Genomic DNA, 26060 nt, shown 5'->3' on the forward strand with positions numbered 1-26060 from the left:
CAAAAACTTATATGTGGTAATAGATAGCTTAGGGAAATGGGTACATCTTCTTGGTTATTAGAAATTTCCACGTATAAGTTCAGACAGGACAATTAAATATTAATGCTCTAGCAGCAGACCTTTATACCATCACACACAAAATGGAAAAATTACTGGGCACAATACAACGTCAGTACCTCATAAGCAAAAGAGCAAGAACCTGACATTTCTGGAGCTCTTCCGTCTCTTCCCAAATCCTTGGCGAAATACCAGCATCCGTTTGTAACGACATCCATTTTAATGCCAGCTTCAACACTTCAGAATTGACATTGACATGGTTAATTAATATTTATTCACGCCACTCTTCGTAAGAAGGGCGAGAAAAAAAAATTCTTCATCCCATCCGATTTTCCGGAGAGAAATCCTTCGTTCTCATTCCCCTGTACTTCTCATAAAGATCGCCGAGAATTGCCTGCAGTCGTCTATCGATTACCTAATTGGAGCCCCCCCCTCCCTTCTAGATTACCCCTTAGGGGAAAAACACGCGTCAGTCCTCCTCCCTGGTACACGTTGGCGAAGAATTGGATGGATGCCAACCATGGCTCCCGTGTGTTAACGTGTTATTTAAAAATAAAGCGAGGCAAGAAAAATATCGCCAGTTTTAAATGAGAAAGATGCTTTTGTGTGAACGATGGCGATTTTTTTTTTTTGTTGTTGTTGTTGTTGTTGTTGTTGGCTCTTTTTTTTTTTTTTTTTTTAAAGCAAATGCGGTGTTTCAAGTAGGATTTTCATTGAAAGATGGATTCGCCTGTTATTTTAGCGCATAGTTATGCATGACCGACTGTCACTCAGGATTTTGAATAGGGTAAAGATTGGAAATGCTTCTGTGAAGTTTGTATGCTTTTTGGAATGGGTTTTTCCAGAAATAGTCTCGTTTTTTTTTTTTTTTCTCTCGTTCATCGTAGATTCTTTGTGCTACTTTTTTCCTCGTGTTTATGGAGACAATGAGCAGAAATTGGATGGAGTTCTGTTGAAAGGTTATATTTTTTTTTACACGGCTGAAAAATGGTTTTGTCGTTTAGAATATGTAAAGAATGATGGATTCCTGTCATTTTCATAAACATAGCCGATGGTGGGAAAATGCAAAATAAATAAATAAAAGAAGAACTAGAGGGAATTTTCTGTCTTCATATTTCTCGTATACTTTTATAATAAATACAGCATGGTATATTTTGTGTTCTACTTTCATAATATTTTTCTCTGTATAAAGATGAATGTATGTATTTTTACACAAATCTTGTTTATGTCAGTTCTTGATGAAATTTGTTAAGATATTTCAAGACAATAGAATGTTGCTGTTAATTTTTCCAAATTAAAAATTAATGAAAATGCTTCAGCTTTTAAGTTAATGTATTTTAATTTTTGAAAGTTTATTAAAAAATCTCGTATGCAAATCTAACGAGTGTTTTCTGTTTTTCGGAAATATCTTACCTAGATATTATTTTATAAAAATGCTTATTACGCCGCCATAAAAATTAAGAAATTAGCTTCTTAATCATACCAATTTCATTTCCGTACATTTAATTCTCTAATTTTAATATTTTAAAAAAAATGTTAACAAAATTTTTTGATTAGATTTTTGAGTTTCATCTCATCAATATAATGTTATTGCAAACAATCGCCTACTTTTGCCATTGTTAAAATTGTGGTTAAAAATTGCTTTATTTGGACATTAACTTCGAAGTTGGTGATCTTTTCCCTTTTATTTGGTTACATAAATGTAATTAATCTGGTGATTATGCATAATTATTGGTTGTTATTCATAATCACCAATAGTGATTATTCATAATCACCCCTACTACTATTGGTGATTACGAATAATTACTACTCTTATTAGTGATTACGAATAATTACCGATCATTATACAAAATCGCCGGATTATTCACTTTCGTCAATAGTAATTATGCATTATCACCACTACAATATTGCTGATTTTGAATAATCACAAATAATTATACATAATCATTGGATTAATCACATTTTCGCTAATATTCCAGACGAATAATTATAAAAAATCACCGGATTAATCATATTCACCAGTAGTAATTATTCATTATCATCATTACAATATTGCTGCTTTTGAATAATCACCAATAATTATACATAATCATTTGGATTAATCACATTTTCGCTAATATTCCAGACGAATAATTATACAAAATCACCGGATTAATCATATTCACCAATAGTAATTATTCATTATCATTACTACAATATTGCTGATTTTGAATAATCACCAATAACTATACATAATCATTGGATTAACACTTTTTCGCTAATATTCCAGACGGATATTCTGGTCATCGAATAGGACGTGTAGTGAATATAATTATGCATTTTTTTTTTCCTTCTTACTGATGAATTTGATGCAAGATTTTATATAAAATTATTACAGTAGTATACATATTGTGTCAAACCTACATAGTAAATTTCGCTTATCTAACTCTTAAATGTTCTTAAGTTGTCGTGTCCATATTTAGATAAAAGAGTTTGTTCTTTGGCGAGTTTAGTCGAAAATTAGATGTCTGTGATTTTGTATTAAAAATCATACATTAAAATTTATCTATTTAGCTTATAGCGTTTTTTAATTCTCGTGTTCACACGAATATCGAAGTTGGAGAACCAGATGTACTTAACTTTAACAAAAATGATTTAAATGACTATTTATTTATATAAATTTATTACAGCAAATTTATTTATCAAGCAATTTAGGCCTGCTTTAATTTTAAGGAATTTTTTTCTTAGCTAATTGCCAATTTGATTTATAATTTTTTTCTCTTGGAATGATAAGACATCATTAATTGTTTTTTCAGTTATTTAGTAGTAAGTTATTTTTTAATATAATTCTTTTTTTTTCCTGGTATATTCTCTTTCTTTGATTGGAAGAAACCTCTAAGATATTTTCTCCATTTTCTTTATGCTATTTTATTGAGCAACCCATACTTTTATTATTTTTACTAATCATTGCTAATTTAATTCTATTAAAAGTTTATTTATTTATTAATATTTAGTAGGGGGAAGGGGAATGGGGAGAGCAATCAAGTCTAAAATACTCCTACGTAAATGCCCACACAAATGGAATTAGGAAAATCCAATTTTTCTTCTTTTTATTCCCTTTTTTTTATGTTCTAAGAGCTATTAACGATTTTTTTTTAAATCAGTATTTAAAAATAATAAGTGCATTATTACTAATGTTTTAAAGTTATTTAATTTTATTCATTTTTTTAGTTGCATTAATTTACTAAATATTTATTTTAATCTAAAGCAGTTATTGTGTCTATGTATGGATGTATGTTCCGCTTATATTCCCAAACGACTCAGTCAGATTCAACCAATACTTATTTCAAAATTCAACCATTTTTTTTTTTCTTCTCCCAGATCCAACGAAACTCATTTTCTTTTAGTATTTTATTATATTATTATTTTAATATATATTAATTATATTTTATTATTTTAAATAGTATTTGGCGTCTTGTCCGCGATATTTTGAGAGCTAACTATCCTACAAGAAATGTTTTTATATTTTAAAAGTAAAAATTTTAATTTTTGAATGATACCAATTTTTTTGGGTATCATTTTTTTAAATTAATTTTTTAAATTTGAATAAATAATTCAACAGATGTAAACATTTATGAAATAAAAAAAAATTATGTATATTCTGTTCGAAGGAAATCAATAAGAATTTGAATATCTGTTTATTATTATTAATTATTTGGTTTGTTTCATTTTTTTAATATTTTTGGCAGTGTTTTTTATTGTTTTTAAAATAATTCGTACAAAGAACTGTTGCTGGAATACATTAGCAGAATTCTGGAAGAATACCGGAAGAAAAGTTTAAAAGTAGACAATTGACAGATTATATTAGGATATGTTTTTATTAATAAAAATTATTAAAGAAATCCTAATTTAAAAACAATAGGGTTAATAAAATTAAATGTTTATTGAATTTTATCTAAACGGTCATTAGATCTTTTCTTATATTTCATTATTTGTGAACGAATTTTAATGTTTTCATAAAACAAATATTAATAATATCTGATGAAAATCCGTTTATCATTTATTTGCGAGTTTTAAAAAGTCGTCTGATGCAGCTGATATTCTCATTTTAATCAAAATAAGTTTCAGATAATAAAAGGAATTCGTTTTCTATTACATTTTATATAAAATCCTTCTATTTCGAATATTTTTACATGAAAAATATTTGACCTAGAATGATTTCGATCCTGAATAACACTGAGTATATTATTTAGTTTTATATTTTAAATATTTCATCTTGAAATGTTTATTTTTATGTGATAATAGAGCTATTATTTGCTGCAACATTGGAAATGCTTTGACTCAATTGCGCAAATGAGAAACTATTTCAAAATTCACAATAAAAAAAAAATAGTTTTAGAAAACAACAAAAAATGTAATGCTGCATTTCCCTAAAATTAAAGTGCTTTGTGTTTCAGAATAAGTTTAATGTCATTTGACGTGCGTCACATGAATAATTGATCCCTTTGTTAACCATTACAGTGACGTCTTTTTATAATGGCGAGGAAATTTTTTTTATTAGTAATTTTATACTATATGTTGAAAAATAATGAGCTTAACTCTTTTTAGATTAATTTTATGTATTCTTATTTTAGGAAGCAATATTTTCTGTGATACTGTTTTTATCGTGTGTTACTCTCTACTGAAACTGAGAATGACATTTTACATTACATTTCTTGGATTTCCATGCTGTCTCTTCTAAAAAAATATTGTCTTTTTTACATTTTTTTTCTTCTTCTTTTATTCTCCATTTTGATGTAATTTGCTTTTTTGATGTACTGTTGTGAAAAGAGCACAATAAAAAATGTCAAAAGAGTAGATATTAAAATAAATACAGTTTTTAATGGTAGACAAGTTATTTTAAGCATCATTTGCTGAGAACATAAAAGAATTTGGTGAGATTTTTTTAAATTAAGAGTTCTTAAATAAACGAAAATTACATTGGTTGACAAGCAGAAAGACAAGAAGGAGATGGGCTAAAATACCGGTAGTTAAAAAAATTGTTTTATGGTACAAAAAGAAGTTGAAAAGATTATATATGTATTTTTTTTTTCAAGCAGTCGCAATGAATGTATTAACAAGTATATTACAGTCATATGAACTTGGCGACTCAGATTAATTGCACTGTTTAAATATTAAAGTTTCACCGGGTATTTCTTTTCAAGACAGCTCTAAAAATTAAAAATAGTACAACAAATTTCATCTAATTATCTATCTAATCCTTTTTTTTATTCTTTTTATAGTGCGATTTATTTTCAACCACTTATTATATGCGCTTATTGCAACAATCGAATTCTTTATGTTATGCTGTATCATAGATTCACTAATTTGTAAAATATAAGAATTTGTTTTAATTCTTTTTCTATATTTTCCTGAGTAGCAAATACGGAACTGTAGTGATTGGATTTTGAAGCTTTAGGAAATAAACGTTCATAGATGGCGCTAGATAACTAGCGCGAGTGTAATTAAAAGAGTGATGTCATTCGAGTGTTGGCTCTTGGAGGAGAAGGAGTTACTGAGCAGAGTAACTCGAACGAATCTGAAATAAATCTGTTAAGTTTTCTATTTGCCTATTTATTGAAAGCACTCAGGAACCAGCCACGACAGGAACATTCATAGCTTCGAATAATATTGAGCTTCGTTAAAACTTTAGCCGTTATTTTTCAACAAATTTACATTTAATCATTTGCTTTTCATCTTCAAATATCATCTGCTGACGATTGTGTTTACTATCGCCAATTGTGGAATATTCATTAAAAAAATATATGAATGCGAAATGAATTATTTTTGGTAGAATATTTTAATAGTTCCATTGCACGGTTTGAAAATACATTGCATTGTCTATTGTCACGTGAACTATTAAAATCGGGAAATGTTTGTGAAATTTCATTCACGAATTGAATTTTAACATGAATGAATTGGAATTTAAGTGAGAAAAATGATTTATCAATTTGCGCATTGAGCACAATGAAGATTTCTATTTGGGATGTTTCAGATAAGATTGTAATCAATATTTATGATTTGTTTCTCTGCCATTTCTAACAAAGGATTCTAGTTCATTAAGTTTGCTTCTTGTAATCTATGCTAGTAATAAAGGTGAATGTATGTTTGTGCGTATTTGCTGCCGCTTTACAGGAAAGAATATTTGATTTAGAGCTTTTTTTTTATCATACCAGTTTAATAATCCTGCAAAGCTTTCTTAAATTTTGACCATCTTTTAAATTTTTTTTGCTTAAATTCCAACAATAGATTGCATTATTGCACTGAAATACAAACCGCTTTCCTTGTTTCGTCAGATATTTAATCGCATGATTTTCTTTCACTGTTAAAGATTAAAGTAGCAATATTCTCTTTAATATCTATATAATTAACGAGACGATTAGAAAAATGAAGTTACAATACCGCAAAATTTAAAAGATTAACTAAACACACGTTTACACTTTTAATAGTGCTTTGACGTCATAGGATTGGTCTCCATTAGAAAGGTTCATATGTACAACGAATAGAATTTATATAAAGTAATTAAAAGAACACAGTTTTAATTTTCAATCACTCGACAGAATTATGAACATGTATTGCATTTAAACGATTTATCTGAAATTAAATATAATCAGTCTGATTGAACCAGCTGGTTGCTTAAGTCGACTAGTATTTTATAAAGTTGTATTACTCTTAAACTATATGAATTCAGTTTGTCGAGTATTCCCCAAATTCCATCACATTGTTCCAATTTGGGCTTTTCGTGTCAATTCAAGTTGCCTTGCACCTAATTTTCTACATCACAGTTGAGGAATGGATAATCACAGATGTGTTAAGAAAACTTATAAACACAGCCTATTACAGGGTGTGAACCGGTCACGAAAGTGACGGAAAGTGACACGAATTTCCGCTGAAAGTCACGATATTTTTATATCTATAAAGAACTTCCTCAGTATTATTCGGAGCTGGGGAGGAAAGTTTGGTCTGTCTGACATAATAACTATTCTTAAAACTTATTCATTTTAGGGGTTGGGGGAGGGGATCACAATTTATTGACTAAGCGACCTCACCGTTATAAAATGAACTCATTTACTTTGCAAAAGCATTGCAGGACCGTGGGAGGGGAAGAGGGCAACAATCGCCTTACGTGCCATATATATAAAACCAAGTGATATATGCAAAGCATAGATTTCCCTACTTTTTCCCATTAGTGCAATCATTTATCTTTGAATGATTAAAAAAAATAAATAAATAAAGCAAATAATTTTTTTAAGATTGGAATTTATATTTTACATTATGTTTCGTTTATTTAAAAAAAGTGTGTATTTAAAAAAAGTAAAAAATGTATCATGATTTCAATTATGGGATTCAATGTATTCAATTCAAATGTATTTCAATTTATGGGATTATTAATTGTTATAACTGCTTATTAGGCTATTTCATTTTAGGCAACTGTTTATGGTACCAGCCCGGACAATTTTTATAATTATGCATAAGATAAATAAATAATACGATTCATTCAACCGTGTCATTAAACCATTTTAGTAAACTGTGGTCACAAAGCGTTTTTTCACTGAAGATGTAGTAACATATTGTGCTACTTTAGAAAAAAGAAAGTAAAGATAAATATGTAATAATATATTTTGTTATTTACTTTAAAACAGCTTAACATGACAAATTAATCTAAATTCATTTCAATAAACTATCCAAACGTAAACGCTTCTTCACTAACTGTAACCACGTAATGCTTTCTCATAAAAATGATTCGACGAATCTCATTTATGAGTTGTGTAGTATACAACTTTGATGTATAATAAATAAAATTGAAGTTCCGATAAAGTTCCAGTTTAGGTGAAAGTAAATTTTCTCTATAATATATTTGCGAAACATTTTTTGAAGAAATGGGCGTGGAGTTTCTAACAATTTTTATTCTTTATTATTTAAGGAATTAGTCTTTTTTTTTTTTTTTTTTTTTTTGTCTATATCATCAAAATGATTTTTTGTTAAAGCCATGACGAGTACAGCGGAAAAGGTAAAAAGAAAAACGTGAAAAAGTATTTTGAATTTATATAATTTTATAAAGTAATTTGTTGATACTGTTTTGATCATTGTGGGAAAATCAAAGCCAGCGCAGTTTGTGTGAAGCCGGAGTTCAAATGTTGAAAAAATTATTTTTATAGATTTTTTTAGAAATTATTACATACATAATACATTATATTCACAAAATGTATGTAATAGACATAAAAATAACGGGTATGGAATGGATTTAAATACTGAATTTAAATAGCGCATTGAATAGTACGTAACATTTTGTAAATTTATAAAGAAGTAAAATTACTTGTACAATAACAACAGAATGACTAAAATTGCACACATTCTGGAATAAGTCAGCCATCTAACTCTCCTACCCGCCACGAAGGCACACGGATTTAAACCATAAAAAGTAAATGACCGGACTGCCGCAACAGCAACATTGGCGGGAACTGTGGCTGAGTCCTAAGGATCGTCACCGGCCACGGTACAGCCCTCCCCGAAGGAAGTACGTCCCGTCATCGATGGGAGGAGTCAGACCCCCACCTATTAGTGTACCCTCCAGGGTGGCGAGATCCAACTACCATGCCAGAAGCATCTCATCCTCATTTCGAGGTGCCCCCCGGGGGGTCACATTCTAGGATAAATAAAATGCTAACTAATTTGAGGTTGAACTGTTTAATGTCAATGAGTTTGCGTCAAGACCTTGTCTTGTCTGCAATCCAGTGATGACAATTCTTCCCTATGCTATTCATTTCGTTCTCCATGAATATTGGCAAATACAACACTCTATTAGCTTTTATAAGAAATATTTATTTGACCATATGCATTTTTTGTCTGTCCGCAGGTCCCTGAAATGATCCGATCCATTCCGCCCACGAAAGTGCATTCCTACCGTCAGCAGACGCAGGTCCTCTGGAACAACTACTTCTCCTCTGTGGAGAAGATAGTCAGCACCACTTTTGAAGTAAGTACATCTTCTTTTTGATCATTGCCAGCTGATTGGCGGGATTGTTTGGAATGTGTCTTGTCGTTTTTCTTATTTGGAATTCTGGTATACCGCTGGATATTAAAAAGAAGTGTTATGTTTTAGTATTATTCCGGCTTTACACTTTTCATGGGCGCCCACGGTTTTTGAAAATTCTTGAAAATTGCAGTTTTATTCTGTTGTTCTGGAATTCTTTTTTTTTTTTTTTTTTTTTGCGGGGGGGGGGAGGGGTTCTTGAAAATTCGATGAACTTTACATCCATTGATTACAATTGATTGGTGGAATTGCTTGGAATGCATCAGATACTTTTTCTTATGTGGAATTCTGGCAAGTCACAAAATATTAAAGAGAAGAAGTGTTATCATATGTATCGCATGTTTTAGTATTATTCAGTCTTTACATTTTTCAAGGGCTTCCAAGGTTTTTGAAAATTCTTGAAAATTGCAGTTTTATTCTGTTGTTCTGGGATTCTTTTTTTTTTTTTTTTTTTTTTTTTTGCGGGGGGGGGCCCTGAAAATTCAATGAACTTTACATCCATTGATTACAATTGATTGGTGGAATTGCTTGGGATGCATCAGATACTTTTTCTTATGTGGAATTCTGGCAAGGCACAAAATATTAAAGATAAGAAGTGTTATCATATGTACCGCATGTTTTAGTATTATTCCGCCTTTACACTTTTCATGGACTCCCATGGTTTTTGAAAATTCTTAAAAATTGCAGTTTTATTCTGTTGTACTGGGATCCTCGGCAGATTCTCGTTTTTTTAAATTAGGTTCTTGAAAATTCAATGAAATTTACATTGATTGATTAAAACTAACTGATGGAATTGTTTGGAATGTATCAGATACTTTTTCTTATGTCGAATTCTGGTATACCTAAATATATTAAAGAGAAGAAGTGTTATCATATGTATTACCTGTCTTAGTATTATTCCGCCTTTACACTTTTCATAGGCTCCCATGGTTTTTGAAAATTCTTAAAAATTGCAGTTTTATTCTGTTGTACTGGGATCCTCGGCAGATTCTCATTTTTTTAAATTAGGTTCTTGAAAATTCAATGAAATTTACATTGATTGATTAAAACTAACTGATGGAATTGTTTGGAATGTATCAGATACTTTTTCTTATGTCGAATTCTGGTATACCTAAATATATTAAAGAGAAGAAGTGTTATCATATGTATTACCTGTCTTAGTATTATTCCGCCTTTACACTTTTCATGGACTGTCATGGTTTTTGAAAATTCTTAAAAATTGCAGTTTTATTCTGTTGTACTGGGATCCTCGGCAGATTCTCGTTTTTTTAAATTAGGTTCTTGAAAATTCAATGAAATTTACATTGATTGATTAAAACTAACTGATGGAATTGTTTGGAATGTATCAGATACTTTTTCTTATGTCGAATTCTGGTATACCTAAATATATTAAAGAGAAGAAGTGTTATCATATGTATTACCTGTCTTAGTATTATTCCGACTTTATACTTTTCATGAGCTCCCATGGTTTTTAAAATTTATAAGAAATGCAATTTTGTTTTGTTGTACTCGGGTTTTCAGAAAGTTTTCGATTTTTCGTTGGATTCTCGAAAATTCGACGAAATTCGCACCCATTGTTTCTTTAGGGAAGAAAGGAAAGAAGAATGCTTGCATTTTGATCTTGAATAATGAATTTTGTTTTAAAATAAATGTTTCCTTATTTGAACGTTAATGCGCATTAGCAATTTCGCGTTTGAATGTCAAAGATGAAATTTTTTCCTTTAAATTTGCCGTTTCCATTTTTATATCTAAAATATATTATTTTGTAATCCTTGAAGTTTCTTAAAAAAACTTTTGTAAAATCTTTCATTTGTTTTTCCTCCTGTAAGAGTATTAACTCTACATAAGAATAGCAAATCGGGGAAAAGAGAAAATCTCTAGAAATCAATAACAAGGATAAAAAAGCAAATATTCAAGAAATTTTGAGGGAACCAACAAAAAATGTCGTAAATGGCTACAAAACGTTGAAAAAGGGAAAGTAAATGTGGGGTGGTGCATATTAATTCAGATTAATAAGAGAAAAGTTGGTTAAAAATTTAATCAAATAATGTTCGCCTCACAATATAGTGGGACTACTAATCTGCTTCGTCGAAAATTCTCCACTTGACTCGATTTTATTTGTTTTTCGTAGTTATTTACGAGTGTTATTTACAAAGCGGCAATCATTTATTCCTTAATTATTCCTCAAGTTATGCTGAATATGCCACTAATGGTACATTACATGGCATTGTTACATTGTTTCGGGTGATACAGATTTTATGTAAAGAATTTACACGAACTTTCGGAATGATTGTAAAATGGCGAGCTCAATTTTCTGCAATTTATTCCTCAAAATTGGTTCTAATGGCACAAGCTTATTTGACACATTCAATAAATTTTAAAGTAAATTAAACATTATGTATTATTACATACTATTTGCTAGAATAATTTTTTTTATTTTATTATAGTGGAAATTTTTATTTAGGAGTATGACGGAATAGTACTATGATAGAAAAATCCATTCGGTGGATGCATAGCGAAAATTCCAGCAGGCTCAACAATGGATAAAGGCATTTTATTCTACGCGAAATACAAAACACAGGTTATAATGTACAGACGAAGCATATATGAACTTACAGAAATATACAGCTTGCAAGCAGTAAATCATTATTTAACAACCGCACTTACAAAAAACGTTCAGAGATAACTCCTTGTTAATCAGCAGTCAAAAGAATTTACTTAACTACTCGCTTGAGCTCTGCTCAATTGATAACATCTTCTCCACTTTTTTTTTTATAACTCCCGTGACTGGGCATCGAATGCTCTAGAATAAGCACAGAAATATGCTACATGTTGCTATCACCATGATTTTCGAATATTCTAGTACCTTCATTTTTCTCGCCAAGATCTGCTGCCATTATAGAGCTGACATCAATTCAGTATCCGCTAGAGTTATCTGCAGAACTCTTCTTTACTGGAACATTAACTATATCGGGAAGCAGATTCGTAGCAAAATGAATTTTAAAAAAGTTTCATTGTATATAAATTTCCTACTGAATACATTGTGTTTTTGAAAAATGCTTTTATGAATGGTACATATATTTTTGATGTTTAAATTCGCAATTCCAAATTTAGAACGTTCGTATATCCCTAGAACTATAACATCATGAATATTTTAATATGTTGATATTTATATAGTAAGTACTCGTATTTTGTTTGGGATTGAATAAAAATATGTGAATACTTTTATTCGACATGTCGCTGGAATTCCTAATAAATTTATTCTATTTAAATTTAGACAGTGAAAATTTCATATATTTTTACTTATTTTGAATAGTTATAAGCTGGAATCATTCGAACAATTGCGAGAATGATTTAATGCAAGTTCTGAATAACATTTCGTCCTGGGAGATATCCAACATTGATGAACTGGTAGAATGATAGTTTATTTTATTTATTTATCTTTTTCGCTCCGGCAGACATTGTAGTAATATTTCACCTCGATTATCCCTTTGTTTATTTGGTTACTTGATGCCATTTGCCAGTTTCGTTTGTTTTGAAGTTCTGAATTAAAATGAGATCGCAGATGGATGGCTGAGTGGGACTTCGTCTCTATTGATTTGTTTTCTATTCAGATTCAGCTGGCTTTTGTGCGTGATGAATATTCTATTAACGACAGATCGTCTGCAGTAACTTTGTATCTCATTCCACTTTTTCCGTTTGTATTATAATTGGGAATGACTCTTCGGAGTTCTCTGTTGAGACCATCATGTATTGTTCGCCTGGATGTTGATAGTTGGACGTGTGCTTTGAAAAAATTGATATATTGTTTTACGTACTTGCGATTTAGGCGAAGCATTGTCTGATTATTTATTTAATCTACCTTGGGATTGTTTTCCGGACTTTTGATTTAATTTGAATTAATTTTGGGTTTGGCTTTTCTTAGGGGAAATGTTTGTTGACTGATAATGTTATTCCTACACATTCAAAATGAAACAAGGTTTAGCTAATAGTAAATGACGTTTAAATATTTTTACAGATAGTTAGATTTTTAACCTCTTATTTAATGACGAGACTTATAAGTTTTCTAAATTGTTCTCATTCTAATACATTAATTTAAACGCTCTAAATACATTGGAGCTTCAAACCCCATTTTTAAGATGTTTGTTTTTCAAGTTTTGGATGGCAGCAAACACATTTCTCCTAAGAAGCTTGCTAGAGACATGTGATAAAATGATCTGATTAATGTCTAAAAGACTGAACGTAGCAAATGTGTTAGCATATATAAAATAATTCCTTTTTTTCTTTGCATTTTTGTAATGGGCCGCGGTGGTCTGGTGGTAAGATCTTGGATTCGGAACTAAAGGGCTTCAGGTTTGAGACCCGATGCCACCGAGGAACCGTCGTGTAAGTGGGTATGGGACACACTAAATCCGTCGGGGTCAAACGTCATCCCACTGATGTGGAAGTTTGGAGAGGGGATGCCAGCTCAGGTGTCGTCCTCGTCATCTAACAGCGGTTCAAACTTACGAGGTCCGTCCCAAAATAGCCTTAGTGTTGCTTTATAACGGGACGTTAATATAACTAAACTAAACTTGCATTTTTGAATGTTATAATTTTGCTCTTCATTTTTTTTTTCTATTTTCTGTTTTTTTTTATATATATATATATTATGCTCAGAATTATGTTATAAAACGATTTAACTTTTGTATTTTCATATTACTATAAAAACTTCAGATATTATCATATAACTCAATCTTGCTGTTGCAGAACTAATGTTTCCGTGAAGTCCTATTTGGACTTCGAAGTTTCAAATTATTTTCCTTATAATTAATGACTTTGGCAATGATTTGTTATGAAAATTGTGCTATAAGATGGTTACTTTCATTAAAAATAACATTTTAAAAATTTGGTTCAAATTATAAATTTTTTGAGGAAATTCAGCAAATAAAGAGCTAAACAATAAGAATTGAATTTAAAAAAAAGTAATCAATAGATTGTGTCTAGAGTTAACTTTAAATTTTTCAAATATGATCACATGCTTACGAAATTTTTTAAATCTTCGTTTCACTACAATTCGTCCAAATAAATCCTGTTACTTTTGACTATATTATAATGTGATTTTTTGCTGTTATTTAAATGCCTTACTATAACATTTTAATATTTTTCATTGCTTTATTAGTGTTACAGAAATATTCCTCTATAGTGGGTGTATCTAGGTTCACTGTAGTGGATAGATGATGACACAGTCAACAGAACTGAATAACAAATAACAACGTTTATTGATATGAAGGCACGAATACACACTGAATCACAAGACGATTAAACACAATCAAGACATACTCAAGCAATAAGCAGCAGCACTTCCATCAAATAGCAGAACGCAAACAACACAACAATGATAAGCAGCTCGAAGCGCTCAGATAGAACTCGTTCAACTAATAACTTGAATTGAACGTAAATGACTGACTCCAATTCGGTCTCATGGCCTTTTACAGTTACTGAGACACGACAGAAAAGGATCACGAAATATCTATCACCCACCCTAAATCGCATCCTAATGAACCTAGATTCTTGAAGATTCTAGTATCATCCATTTTGTCGCCAAAGTCACAAAATTCGTTGACACATTGCCATATAGTCGCCAAGTGTGACGCCAAAACCAGGTGTCATTGATCCGGCATCCGATCACCATCCAATACAGTTGTTCGTAAAACGTTCTTTCCTGCGATGGTACCAGCTGTGCTAGGAAACAACATTATAGATTCGTAACAATAGCAAGAGATAGTAGAGGCTCATTTATTTATTCATCTGGATTTGAATTAATTTAGAAATTATTTTTAGATGTGTTTTTTCATTTTAGATGTGTTTTTCATTTTAAAAGCTGTTTGATTATTTTCCTTCATACAATTTTACGATCCTTTAAATTTTTTTAAAGGATCTCTGGAAGGACCTTAAATTATTTTTCTTCATTAAGTTGGAAAGCATGAATATATATATATATTAATGCTATATGTTTTGAAATGGAAAGTATATTAACTTTCGATGAGAATGCTTAAACTTATGGATGCTGTTGGCAGCAATGCATTTTCTAAAAGTTCAGTAGATTATACTTTTTTAAAAAAAATACTTTATAAGATTTGTAACAACCAGTCCTTTTTTATATGTTTTAAAATCTTAACTACACGAAATTTCTCAAAACTGCATTTGTATTTAGTTAAAAAAATGTATGAAATATGAACTGTAAATGGTTGTCCAATCTTTATCTGAGCCTTTTCCTTTCAATTTCGTACGTTTTCTTTCAACGTTGAGAAACGTGAAATGTAGTTTTTTTTACTAATGCATTTCCCATTCTATTTGAGGCGTTTGTATCTATTAAAATTTGAAGAACGAACGAAAAATCATTTAATATTAATATTATAAATGGGAAATGTAGACTTTTTTTTTTCCCCTGGAAAGAAAATATTGAAACGAATAATAATGCAGGCAGCACTTTTTATATTTTTAAGACTTCCTCCCTTGAGACGTGAATAAATTTTGAACGATAAAAAAAAAAAAAAAAAAAAAAAGTATAGTCGTCTTTTCTTTTAACAATGTTTGTAGTTCATGTTCCGTCGTCATGGTGACCCTAACCAATGGTTTTTTTTTTTTTTTTTTTTTTTTTTTTTCTTTCACATTTTATGTTATTTGTCTTCTGAGACGAATACCCTTTCTAGTCAAAAACTGTCATCGATATTAGGACCCTTCTTTTTATTTTTATCAGTATCTATTGTTTGATCTCTTTGTTGTACTAGAGTGTTACTTAATCATAATGACTATGCAAACGTACTATTTTTATGTGTAATGCATGCTTTCAGTAGTTGTCATATTTTTTGTGAATGGCTGAATGAGTTAATGTACTATTTCTTATGCAATTTCTCATTTTTATAGTTAAATATGAATTATATATTTTTTTTATTTATTTATTTTTAAGCATGTCACATCATGCATGATAAATTTTTAAGAACTAAAAAATTGACGAAAAATATTACGGGCTTTGCGGGCCTGTATTATTCAGTTATTGAGGGTAGTCGTACTATTTCTAGTACTGTCAGTGCGTAGTGATTAAATTTTTTCACTTCTTTTTCTATTTACGAATGACTAGAAATGAACTAGAAATTTTGCGATCGCCATATTTAATTTTTCAAATAATTTTTATCTCGAGATTTAGATGAATTCGCATTTTCAATTCCAGAAATAAGGAAAGTAATAATAATAATAATTTGATTCCGAAGAAGGGGGGTGAATTAGAATTAGTTTGACAGTAATAACTAATCCCCGCGAAATATAAGTCAAGCTCTGGATGAATCCCCGTATTTCAAACTTCCTAGATTCTAAGGGAGAGAGAGAGAGAGAGATTTTTTTAATGTCGTTCATAACTTATCCTCTTAAAATTTAGCTTAAGGATTTAGATGAATCTCCATATTTTAAACCTCCTTGATTCAGGGGAAAAAAGAAATGGGTAAGTTATTGAAAGGGAACTCGAAAAGGGGGTATCTAGACGCATGAAATTTAATATTTAATATTAGTATCGAATTGTTATCAGTATCATATTGAACGAAATGCATCAATAAGAAGTTTGTCTTTCTATATCACTAGGTGGTTTAAAAATTTCGAATTCTACATTAACCCTTTCTAGGGCCGTGGGAAGTATGCTTCCCACCAAATTTATCAATCTTTGTATGAAATTATGTAGGTTGGCGTAAGTTCTGACACATTTTTTTAGTAAGTCAGAAACTTAGATGCTTCAGTTCTTTATCCCACACAAAATGATGCGTCTTGATTTATTACTTAATTATTAATGAACCAAATTAATTAATGAATCAAATTAAATTTATTTAATAAGCTAAATGAATCCCTTTTCTTATTCTAATTTCAAGCCTAAAAATATTTTAACATAATATGACTAGAAAAAAAATGGCCCTTGAAAGGGTTAATAAAAATTGGTATAAGAAATTTTGTTGCAATTCTGAACCGCTCTGTAAAATGTTTAAATTTTCGGCTGTAAAAATAAGTTCTCGAAATCTAATTTAACTGCATAAAACGCTTTATATTTCCCGCTGATTTTATTATTTTTTTTATTTATTTTCTAGTACTTAATACAACTCTCCATGACGTCTCTAATAGTTTATTTTTCTAAAAGAAATTCGGAATCCATAATGAAAACATTTAAAAGAATTTTAAGTTTTTAAAGAAATTTTCCTTCTAATTACATCGCATTTTAAGCAGATGGATTATAGGTAATCAAAAATATTTCTAAAATAATGATTTTGCTTTATGGCATAAACCTTTATAAGCTGGTCCTTTAATGACGAAGATCCAATAAATAAACCCTTCAAGATGGGTTTATTCACTGGAGTTGTTTGTTCATAATTTTTTACCGTCTAAAAATATACTCGGTTTTTTTTTTATTCATATTGTACTGATTATTTTTTTACAACGAGGATTTCTTAATGCCGTTCCTGCCGTAATTAAATAAAAAGCAGTGTCTCTTCTTATATTTTTTTCTAACTTCCTTTAAAATATTTTATGTTTAGAATGCCAGCGTTCATTTACTTTTCATTCGTCCCTGCGATGGCATTTGAATGAGGAGGTGGGAAAGGGGGGAAGAAAAAAAAATCGTTTGCTAGTCTGAAAGCCTTCATTACGTCGGTCATTATCTTTGTTTCAATCCCCTTTTCGTGCCCTCGTATTTTCTTTTCTTAATCTTTGAACTTTTCTTCGCTTTTAGCTTTTTCATGAATTTTGACGCTTTTTAATGATGAGCGTGAAAATTTTTAATAGAACTTTTCTGGCCCGCGTTATGGAAAGAAAAAGCGTACATTGTTTTTCGCTTTTGTCTAGAATATATTAATATTTTTTTTTCTAGCTTCGTTCAAAAGTTTGAAAATATGAGTAAGTTTTTTTATTTTATTCCCTTCATTAATCTGGAAATTTTAAAATATTCTTTCTTTATGTTTTTCTTTTTTCTTATTTATTTCTTTTTTTGTTTTTGTTTTGTTTAATTATGCATATGAATGCAGTTGATATAATAAATTATTGGAATCTCTTTAGTTGAAGGTGCAGTAAATGTCACAATTCAGTTTTCACATCGAAATCAATTTGTCATTGAAAAGAATTACCTGTTTTAAAAACAATTTATTTTTTAAAGAATTGTATTGTATTTAAACGATTTTTAGTGAGGTTCCTTCTGTAAATTTAATTTAAATTAAGTAATGATAGAAAATAGAAATTATTCTTTATTTCTTTTAATCCTTTACAACATTTTAAAATCTTTTAATGTATACCTATTAAAAAGAGTGTTTTAAAATAATTCTTAACAGCTTTTTTTTTTTTTTTTTTTTTGGTTATTCAATTTTTTTAAAAAGACTTTTTTTAAGGAGAAGTCAAATAAAATATTCCTTAAAGAAATCTATTTTTAGATATCTTAATTTTAGAGCTTTAAAATTTTTTAAAGGAATTTTTTAGTTAAATATATGCTTATTAGTTAATTGTATACTTATTAAAAAAGCATTTTAAAATAACTTTACAGTTTTTTTTTTCGATTATTCAATTTTTCTTTTTAAAAAACAACCTTTTTAAGGGAAAGTAAAATAATTAAAATATATATATATATATATTGAGATATCTTAATTTTAGTGTTTTAAACGAAATTTTAAATAATTTTATTTTACGATATTCTTTAGAGTAATTTAGGAGGAGTAATTTTTATTTGATTTTCAGTAAAAGATATCAAAACGGAAATGTATTTATCCTTATTTAAAAAGAAGAGACATGAAAGTTCGCATCGAAAAATTATTTTTGTTTCAAAATTTTAAATTCTTTGTTATAAATTACTGCTTCCTGATTTTGATCGTATAATGCCGTTTATTTTTCAGTCAAAGAATATTCAATTTTATAGTTAATGCTATTTCATAAGGTAATTCAACATCTTGTCAGCTAAATCTATCCATCCTGCTTAAAACATTGAATTAAAAAAAAAAAAATCCATTCTATCGATGCAAAAACGCGCGTAATTTAGTTGCTGGAAAGAATTGAATTCGACTTCTGCTCCATTTGAAACATCTGGTCGTGCTAGAACGTTTATGCGATTTGTCTCTGTGTCTTTTCTCGTCTGCCTCACTCGAAGCGGCTTATGGTATTCGCGACTGGATTTATCGCTTCTCCAATTTATCAAACGTCTGAAAAAGCTGACTGGATTTTTGCCGGGGATAATTTTGTCGTTTCGCAAGTTCCTTGTCTCTCTGTATGCGTGGCGGACTGAAAAATTTCATAGACAGGTTCTGGAAGCTTATATTTTTGGACGTTTTGGTGTGTTCTATTGAAGAATTTTTTTTGTGAGTCTTTCAGGCTTTGGTGCTACAATTTTTTTAACCAGGATAAATCATTTCTCCATCACAGCTGTTCAGTGCTGAAATGAATTCGGATTCGATGTAAATTTTGATTTTGCTTCTTTATTTTGGTTGTCTGATAAAGTGACGTTGAAATCTATGTACCAGTTTTATTTTGAAAATTTCGGAATTCGTAATTTTCCATGAATTTCATTTGCCAGTTGAGCAATTCCAGTTTGAATGGTTTAAAGGCAAACAATATTAGTCCGAATATAGCAGTGTGGAGTGTACTTTTTGTGCTTGGTCTCAATTTTTTATGTAGGGGTTTTTACAGCCGATTTATCTTCTGATATAGTGATGTTCGTTGAATTTCTCTACTTTCCGATGAATTTTGAAATTTTGTCTCATTAATATTATTAAAGTCTTTTGTGTGATTTACTTACAATTAAAGGTTTTAAATTGATACGTTATTAATGTTGTCGCATTCTAGCTGAGGACTCGGTAGTCTAACGGTTAGAACATTGCTCTACCATATCAAGGACTTGAGTTCAAATCCAAGAACAAATATGTTTACATTTATTTCCTTTATTTGATTCATATACAAATTATTATTTATGCTAATTAAATGTATGTAAATTTAATATATGTAAATATTCTCTCTGGTTGAGCGTTCTAGAATATTCCTCCATATATATAAAAGACTACAGCTGAATAATTCTTCAGTTGCAGTGCTGTCCGTGTAAAGTTCTACGGCAAAATAAACCCATTTAGAAATGGCGTCTTATTGCAAGTTCATTTCGACGTGATAATGTGTTAAGTTTCTTCTCTAATATTGCTTTCAGTAATTATCTTTTCAGTTTTTTTTTAATGCCCCCTCCCCCTTAACATCATCATACAGTTTTTTTCTGGTCCTTTTCCTCTGAATAAGTGTATTCGCCGATTAAGAATAATTCATCGATCTGCTTGGTGTTCTTTTAATTCCGATTTGTATTTTAAGGCATCACGGGCTTTTTTTTTTAATTTTCTATTATTACTGTTGTTTTGTTTATCAGTTTGTTTGACTTGCTTCTTAATAAACTGACAATTTTACATTGAATTAGAATTAATTCTCTGTGTGTTCTTATTAGTTTGTAAAAAAAAAAAAAAAAAAAAAAAAATTCCAACCGTAAGCAAATTGCAGCAAAATTTAAAAGTTCATGGTCTAGATCGGTCGGTTTAAAAATCTATTAAATTCCTTTTAAAAAAATGCCCAGATATTATGAATATGACATTACGATCTGTATTGAGTCTAGGCTGTTATACAAATAAATAAAATGGCGATACAATACAAATAAATAAAATGGCGATGTACAGAATTTCATCGATATTATAGCTTCCTGTTCTCCATTGTTCTTAACATTTCTGTGAAATAAGTATTTTATGTAAAATGCCAGAAATTCATCTCATACATTACCTGTTTTTTGAATTTTTATTCTTACTTTTATTGAATTTTATTTTGAATCATGAATATTCATTTATTTTCTTTTATTCGTTGTAAAGAATCATTAAATAAATAACTGTCTTGAATTAATTTTTAATGCCTTAATTTAGTCTTGTTAGATGCATTTTGTCAACTTTTAATCAAAGTAAAATCAACTAAGTAAATTCTAGTATAAAAATATTTCTTTAACAGATGACTTTTAATTCTGTGAAAATGGAATCAGTCCACATATCATAAGAGTCCCGTGACAAACGTTATTGCGCATGGTATCTAATATTCATCTGATTTTTGCATCATTATGTTGCTGGAACCTGATAATTTTCCCATGAAAGATCTAACGTTCATCCAAGATTGTTGCACTGCACTATGTTGTGAGAACCTGTCGATGATAGACCTTATTCCATAGTTATGTTGGTTTCACGTATATGATGTATATCATGTAAACATTAAACGACTGTCATTATATAATAATTAGAAAGGAAATAAATGTAATTCTTTTCTTGGTTTTCTTTCTTTAAAAAAAAACTTGTTCCTCCAAATTATTTAATAAAAAAAAATTGTTCTGCTAGCGTCCTGGCATAGCAGTAGCGCGTCTTCCCAGTGATCTGGGTGCCCTGGGTTCGAGTCCCAGTTTGGGCATGGTTGTTCTTCCGTTGTTCTATCTGTGAGATGTGTGAATGTGCCCTCCTGTAAAAAGGGGTTGTGCAAGCGAATGAGTGATGCGTGAGTAGCAGAGTCGTACTCTTGGCCCTAATTGGCGCTACTATAAAAACAAGAGACGCTCCCACACTGGCTTAAAATCGCTGTCTTCGTAACAGCGGGCTTGTCCATGGAAAGTGGCATGAGAGACAGCAACAACGACAACAACAAAAATTGATCTGAATTTTAAATTTTTAAATTTTTTCTATCAAACATTTTCGCCTTCTTTTATATTTTTGCTCTGAATAATATAAAATTTTGTAACTCATTTATTTATTTGATTATATTATAGGATGCATATACTCTTGTTACAAATCAGCTTCATCTACTAGTGGAGAATTTTATTAAGATATAATGTCACCGCGTCTTTTCTTTTCCGTTAAAGAGTAGTCTTACATAAAAACGTTTTCTTAAAAATTGATAAATCAAAAACCCTTTAGAACGCCTAGAATTTTCTTGTTCAGACTTTTATAATGGAAAATCTAGTATTTCGACGAACCTTCGTCTTATGTCAGTTTAACCATTTTTAATACTGTAAAAAAATACATAAACTTTCATCCCCTCTTCTTTGCCAAGACAGAGCGGAAAAAAATCACTTGTTTTCCGTGTAAACGTTTGAAAGATTACCCAACTTTGTGTAATAAAGACGTGTCATTTTCGCAATAAGTTGTAACAACCTGTCATCCTCGCTCCCTCATCGCACGTTTCACCGTGTGGGTGTGTAAAGAAAAATACTCTTGTCACCTAACGCGTGCTGTTGATGTAAATACCCATTTATTTTCCAATCATGTCGGATGTATAACCAAATAAAAGAGAACATTGTCGATGCTTTTTTTTTTTTTGTCCGTATCGGCATGCACGAGTGGTCTGGAAATTGTAGTAATCTGACGCTCCAAAAAATGTCCCCAGCTTCAGAGCGAATTGGGATTCACCGCCTTATCTCTTCACTTGCAAACGTCGGCTTGTGTTACTCATATATTAAAGGATTCTGCTTTATATTTCGTCTGCAGTTTTCTCCCATCTCTCACCCCCGTCGTCCTCCCTTCTCTTGCTGGATAGCTCGGCACCAAATATGTAGCATGGGGACATCCACAAATTGGAATATTTGTCGCCTGTGCAGTGATTTTCGAGTGCATTTTGGTAAGATATACTGCTCATTTGGGAAATTGCTCCATTGGGATACATTTGGTAAAACCTTTTACGATGATGAATTCGTGTGTTTGCATATTAGTATAGAAGGTTACCAATAACAATATGGCATAATATGGCTTGAGAAATTCGGTAATCGTAAGGTAAAATATTCTGCTCATTTGGAATACCATTGGGATACATTTGGCAAAATCTTTTTCGGTGATGAATTCGCGTGTTTGTATATTTCAAAAAGGATTTTGGCTCAAAAGGGTTTGAGAAATTCGGTAATCGCAACTCGTCTATAATTTTTTTTTATTTATTTTACTGTTCATGATACATATTCATTTTTTACAGGAGGAGCCTGCGGTACCAAATATGGATAGCTAATTGTATGTATATGGAATGTTTGGCACCATAGTGAAGTATTTTTCAAGTATATTTTCGTAAAATATACTGCTCATTTGGAATAATACCATTGCGATACATTTAACTAAAGACTTTTTCGGTGATGAATTCGTGCGTTTGTGCATTGGTATAGAAGGTTTCTAGCTTAAGATGGCTTGAAAAATTCTTTAATCGCAATTCATTGTTTACTATACTTGATATAGATTCACTTTTTATTGCAGCCTATGGTACCAAATACGGATAGCGAAGCGTGTGTCACGGGAAAAATCCATAAATTGGAATATTTAACGCTATATTGGAGTATTTTTGAATTAAATTTTGGTAAGATATTCTGCTCATTTGGAAATACCATTGGGATACATTTGGCAAAACCTTTTTCGGTGATGAATTCGTGTGTTTGTATATTTGAAGAAGGATTTTGGCACAAAATGGTTTGAGAAATTCGGTAATCGCAATTAGTCTATAATTTACTTTAAAAAAAAAAATTTTTTTTCCCTCGCATGATGCAGATTCATTTGTTATTTGAGTGCGGGGTACCAAATACCTGTAGCAAAGCCTATATCGTGGAAAAATTCACAAATTAGAATATTTAGCGCCGTAGTGCAGTATTTTTCGAGTATATTTTGGTAAAATATACTGCTCGATTTGTAAGTTATAAATGTTAAGCTCAATTCGTTATTATATTGATAATTTGTAAGTTTACCAACAAAATGTTTGATGGGTCATTTAAAAGAGAAAAGATTAAATGCTGTAGAAGTGCCGGCGGGGTTAAAATCAAAAACTGATTTTCAAAATACAAAATGTTAAACTTCATTTCGTTTTCTTGTAAAACTGAGGTTCATAAACATGCATAATTTTATACAGAATGAGCATAAATTATTTTTGGACGTATCTGTAACTAAAATTAATGAATGGAATGAGATCAAATTTTATATGCAGATTACCTAGCGTTCATCAAAACTTATCTTCAGATAAGTTTTGATGAACGCTAGGGAAAACAAATTGTACCATATGTCGCTGATGCCAATATCTTGCGCATTGTAAAAGATCAGTGCATAGAAAATGTTGCACTTCAATTGGTTTCCTCATGTTGAATAATGAAAGATTATTTTCTATGAGTTGTACATTGTTTATCTTGCATTTCTCCTGAAGTGCGTTTTTAATGCCTCGAAAATGAGTCAAATTTTTTTAATAAGCCATTTTTTTCCTTTTCTTTCATTATGATCCTTTCAATTTTTACACCCAAATCGCCTATCGCTGATTTTCTGTTACTAATTTTTTTTCTTTTGTAATTTATATTCTAATGCCATTCATAATCTGTTTTTGATATTTGATTTCATTTCTATCTACAGATTTAGTTTTAACCTATTAATGTTTCTAAATAAGTAAAGTGATTTTATAGCCATCCTGTACGCTATTGACTTCTAGTTATCAACTGCTTATCTTCATTTTGAACATTCACTTTCCAAAACGTTTTTCAAATTAATTAGTTCTTCCCACGCTATGGTTTGGATAATCTTTCGTTAAGTAGTTTAGACCATATATTATCTTAACGACCAGCTCCTTCATGTTGATTTATGTAAAATTATTTTCTGTGAATTGCACATTGTTTATCGTTTATTTTTTCTGTATGTGTACTTTTTAATGGCTCGAAGATTAACCAAATTTTGAATAAGCGATTTCTTTTTCATTCATTGTAACGCCTTTCTGTTTTCTGCACTCAATTCTCATTTATCACAGTTTTCTGTTACTAATTCTTTTTCTTTTTCGGAATTTATTCTTATACCATCCATAGTTTGTTTATGAAATTTGATTTCATTTCTATCTACAGATCTAGTTTTAACTTATTAATGTTTCTAAATAAGTAAAGTAATTTTATAGCCATCCTGTACACTACTGACTTCTAGTTATCAACTGCTTATCTTCATTTTGAACATTCATTTTCCAAAATGTTACTCACGTTATTTAGCTCTTCCCACGCCGTGGTTTGGATAATCTATCACGAAGTATTTTAGACCTTACTTTAGCTTAACGATCAGTTTTGTAAAAACCTTTCTTTTTCCAGAAGAGAAAAAAGCTTCCCAGATTAAAGACCCATCAGATGATGGAGGGCTTAGCAAACAGGAATAGGCGAGAGAATTTTCCTCAACGAACTCTGATCTCTTCCTTATTGCTGGATCTTATGCTGATCCTAGCCTCGCTGATGGCACGTTAATGCTGCTGGGGGAGAATTTGTACTGGCAAGACAGCCTTTCATCTTGTCTACGGGGAGACCTATTTTTAGTCTCCTAGTCTCTTTCCTTTCAATCAATTGACTACTGGGAAAACTTAGGATACACATTTTTTTTGGCCACTGTGCACACTTAGTAATGAATTTTTATTGGAAATGCTTATGTTTTTTTTTTTCGTACTTGAGATTTTGGTGTTGTTTTTTCTTTGTCTTTGTTTGAGACTTATGAAGCTAATGGTCTTCGACGCAACTTATAAAACTTTCCTGTGAAGTGTTTGGAGTTGATAAGATAGGGGGGCGGATTTGTATTGATTTAAAATTTCAATCGACATTCCATATTGAGGATCCAATTTATAATGTTGAAATTTGAGATGAATATTATAAATTGCAAAATACCTTTATATTGTTGCATAGATGAAGTTAGTGTAGATAAAACGTGTGTTAACCCTTTCTAGGGCCGTGGGAAGTATGCTTCCCACCAAATTTATCAATCTTTGTATGAAATTATGTAGGTTGGCATAAGTTCTGACAAATTTTTTTAGTAATTCAGAAACTTAGATGCTTCAGTTCTTTATCTCAGTCAAAATGATGTGTCTTTGTTTGTTACTTAATTATTAATTAACCAAATTAATTAATTAATCAAATTAAATTTATCTG

At 30.3% G+C, this 26060-nt stretch overlaps 1 protein-coding gene across 1 annotated transcript in view; it reads left to right on the top strand.

Annotated features, from left to right (window-relative positions):
• The window catches only part of LOC129972503 (exostosin-1-like), a 335773-nt gene that overhangs the window by 218557 nt on the left and 91156 nt on the right, over positions 1 to 26060 (top strand). Inside the window, exon 3 of the mRNA XM_056086659.1 lies at positions 8933 to 9052. Coding sequence (XP_055942634.1) covers positions 8933 to 9052 — 120 coding nt within the window. The remainder of the gene's footprint in view (positions 1 to 8932; positions 9053 to 26060) is intronic.

Source organism: Argiope bruennichi, chromosome 6, assembly GCF_947563725.1.
Source record: "Argiope bruennichi chromosome 6, qqArgBrue1.1, whole genome shotgun sequence".
In the NCBI taxonomy this organism is placed as follows: Eukaryota; Metazoa; Arthropoda; class Arachnida; order Araneae; family Araneidae; genus Argiope; species Argiope bruennichi.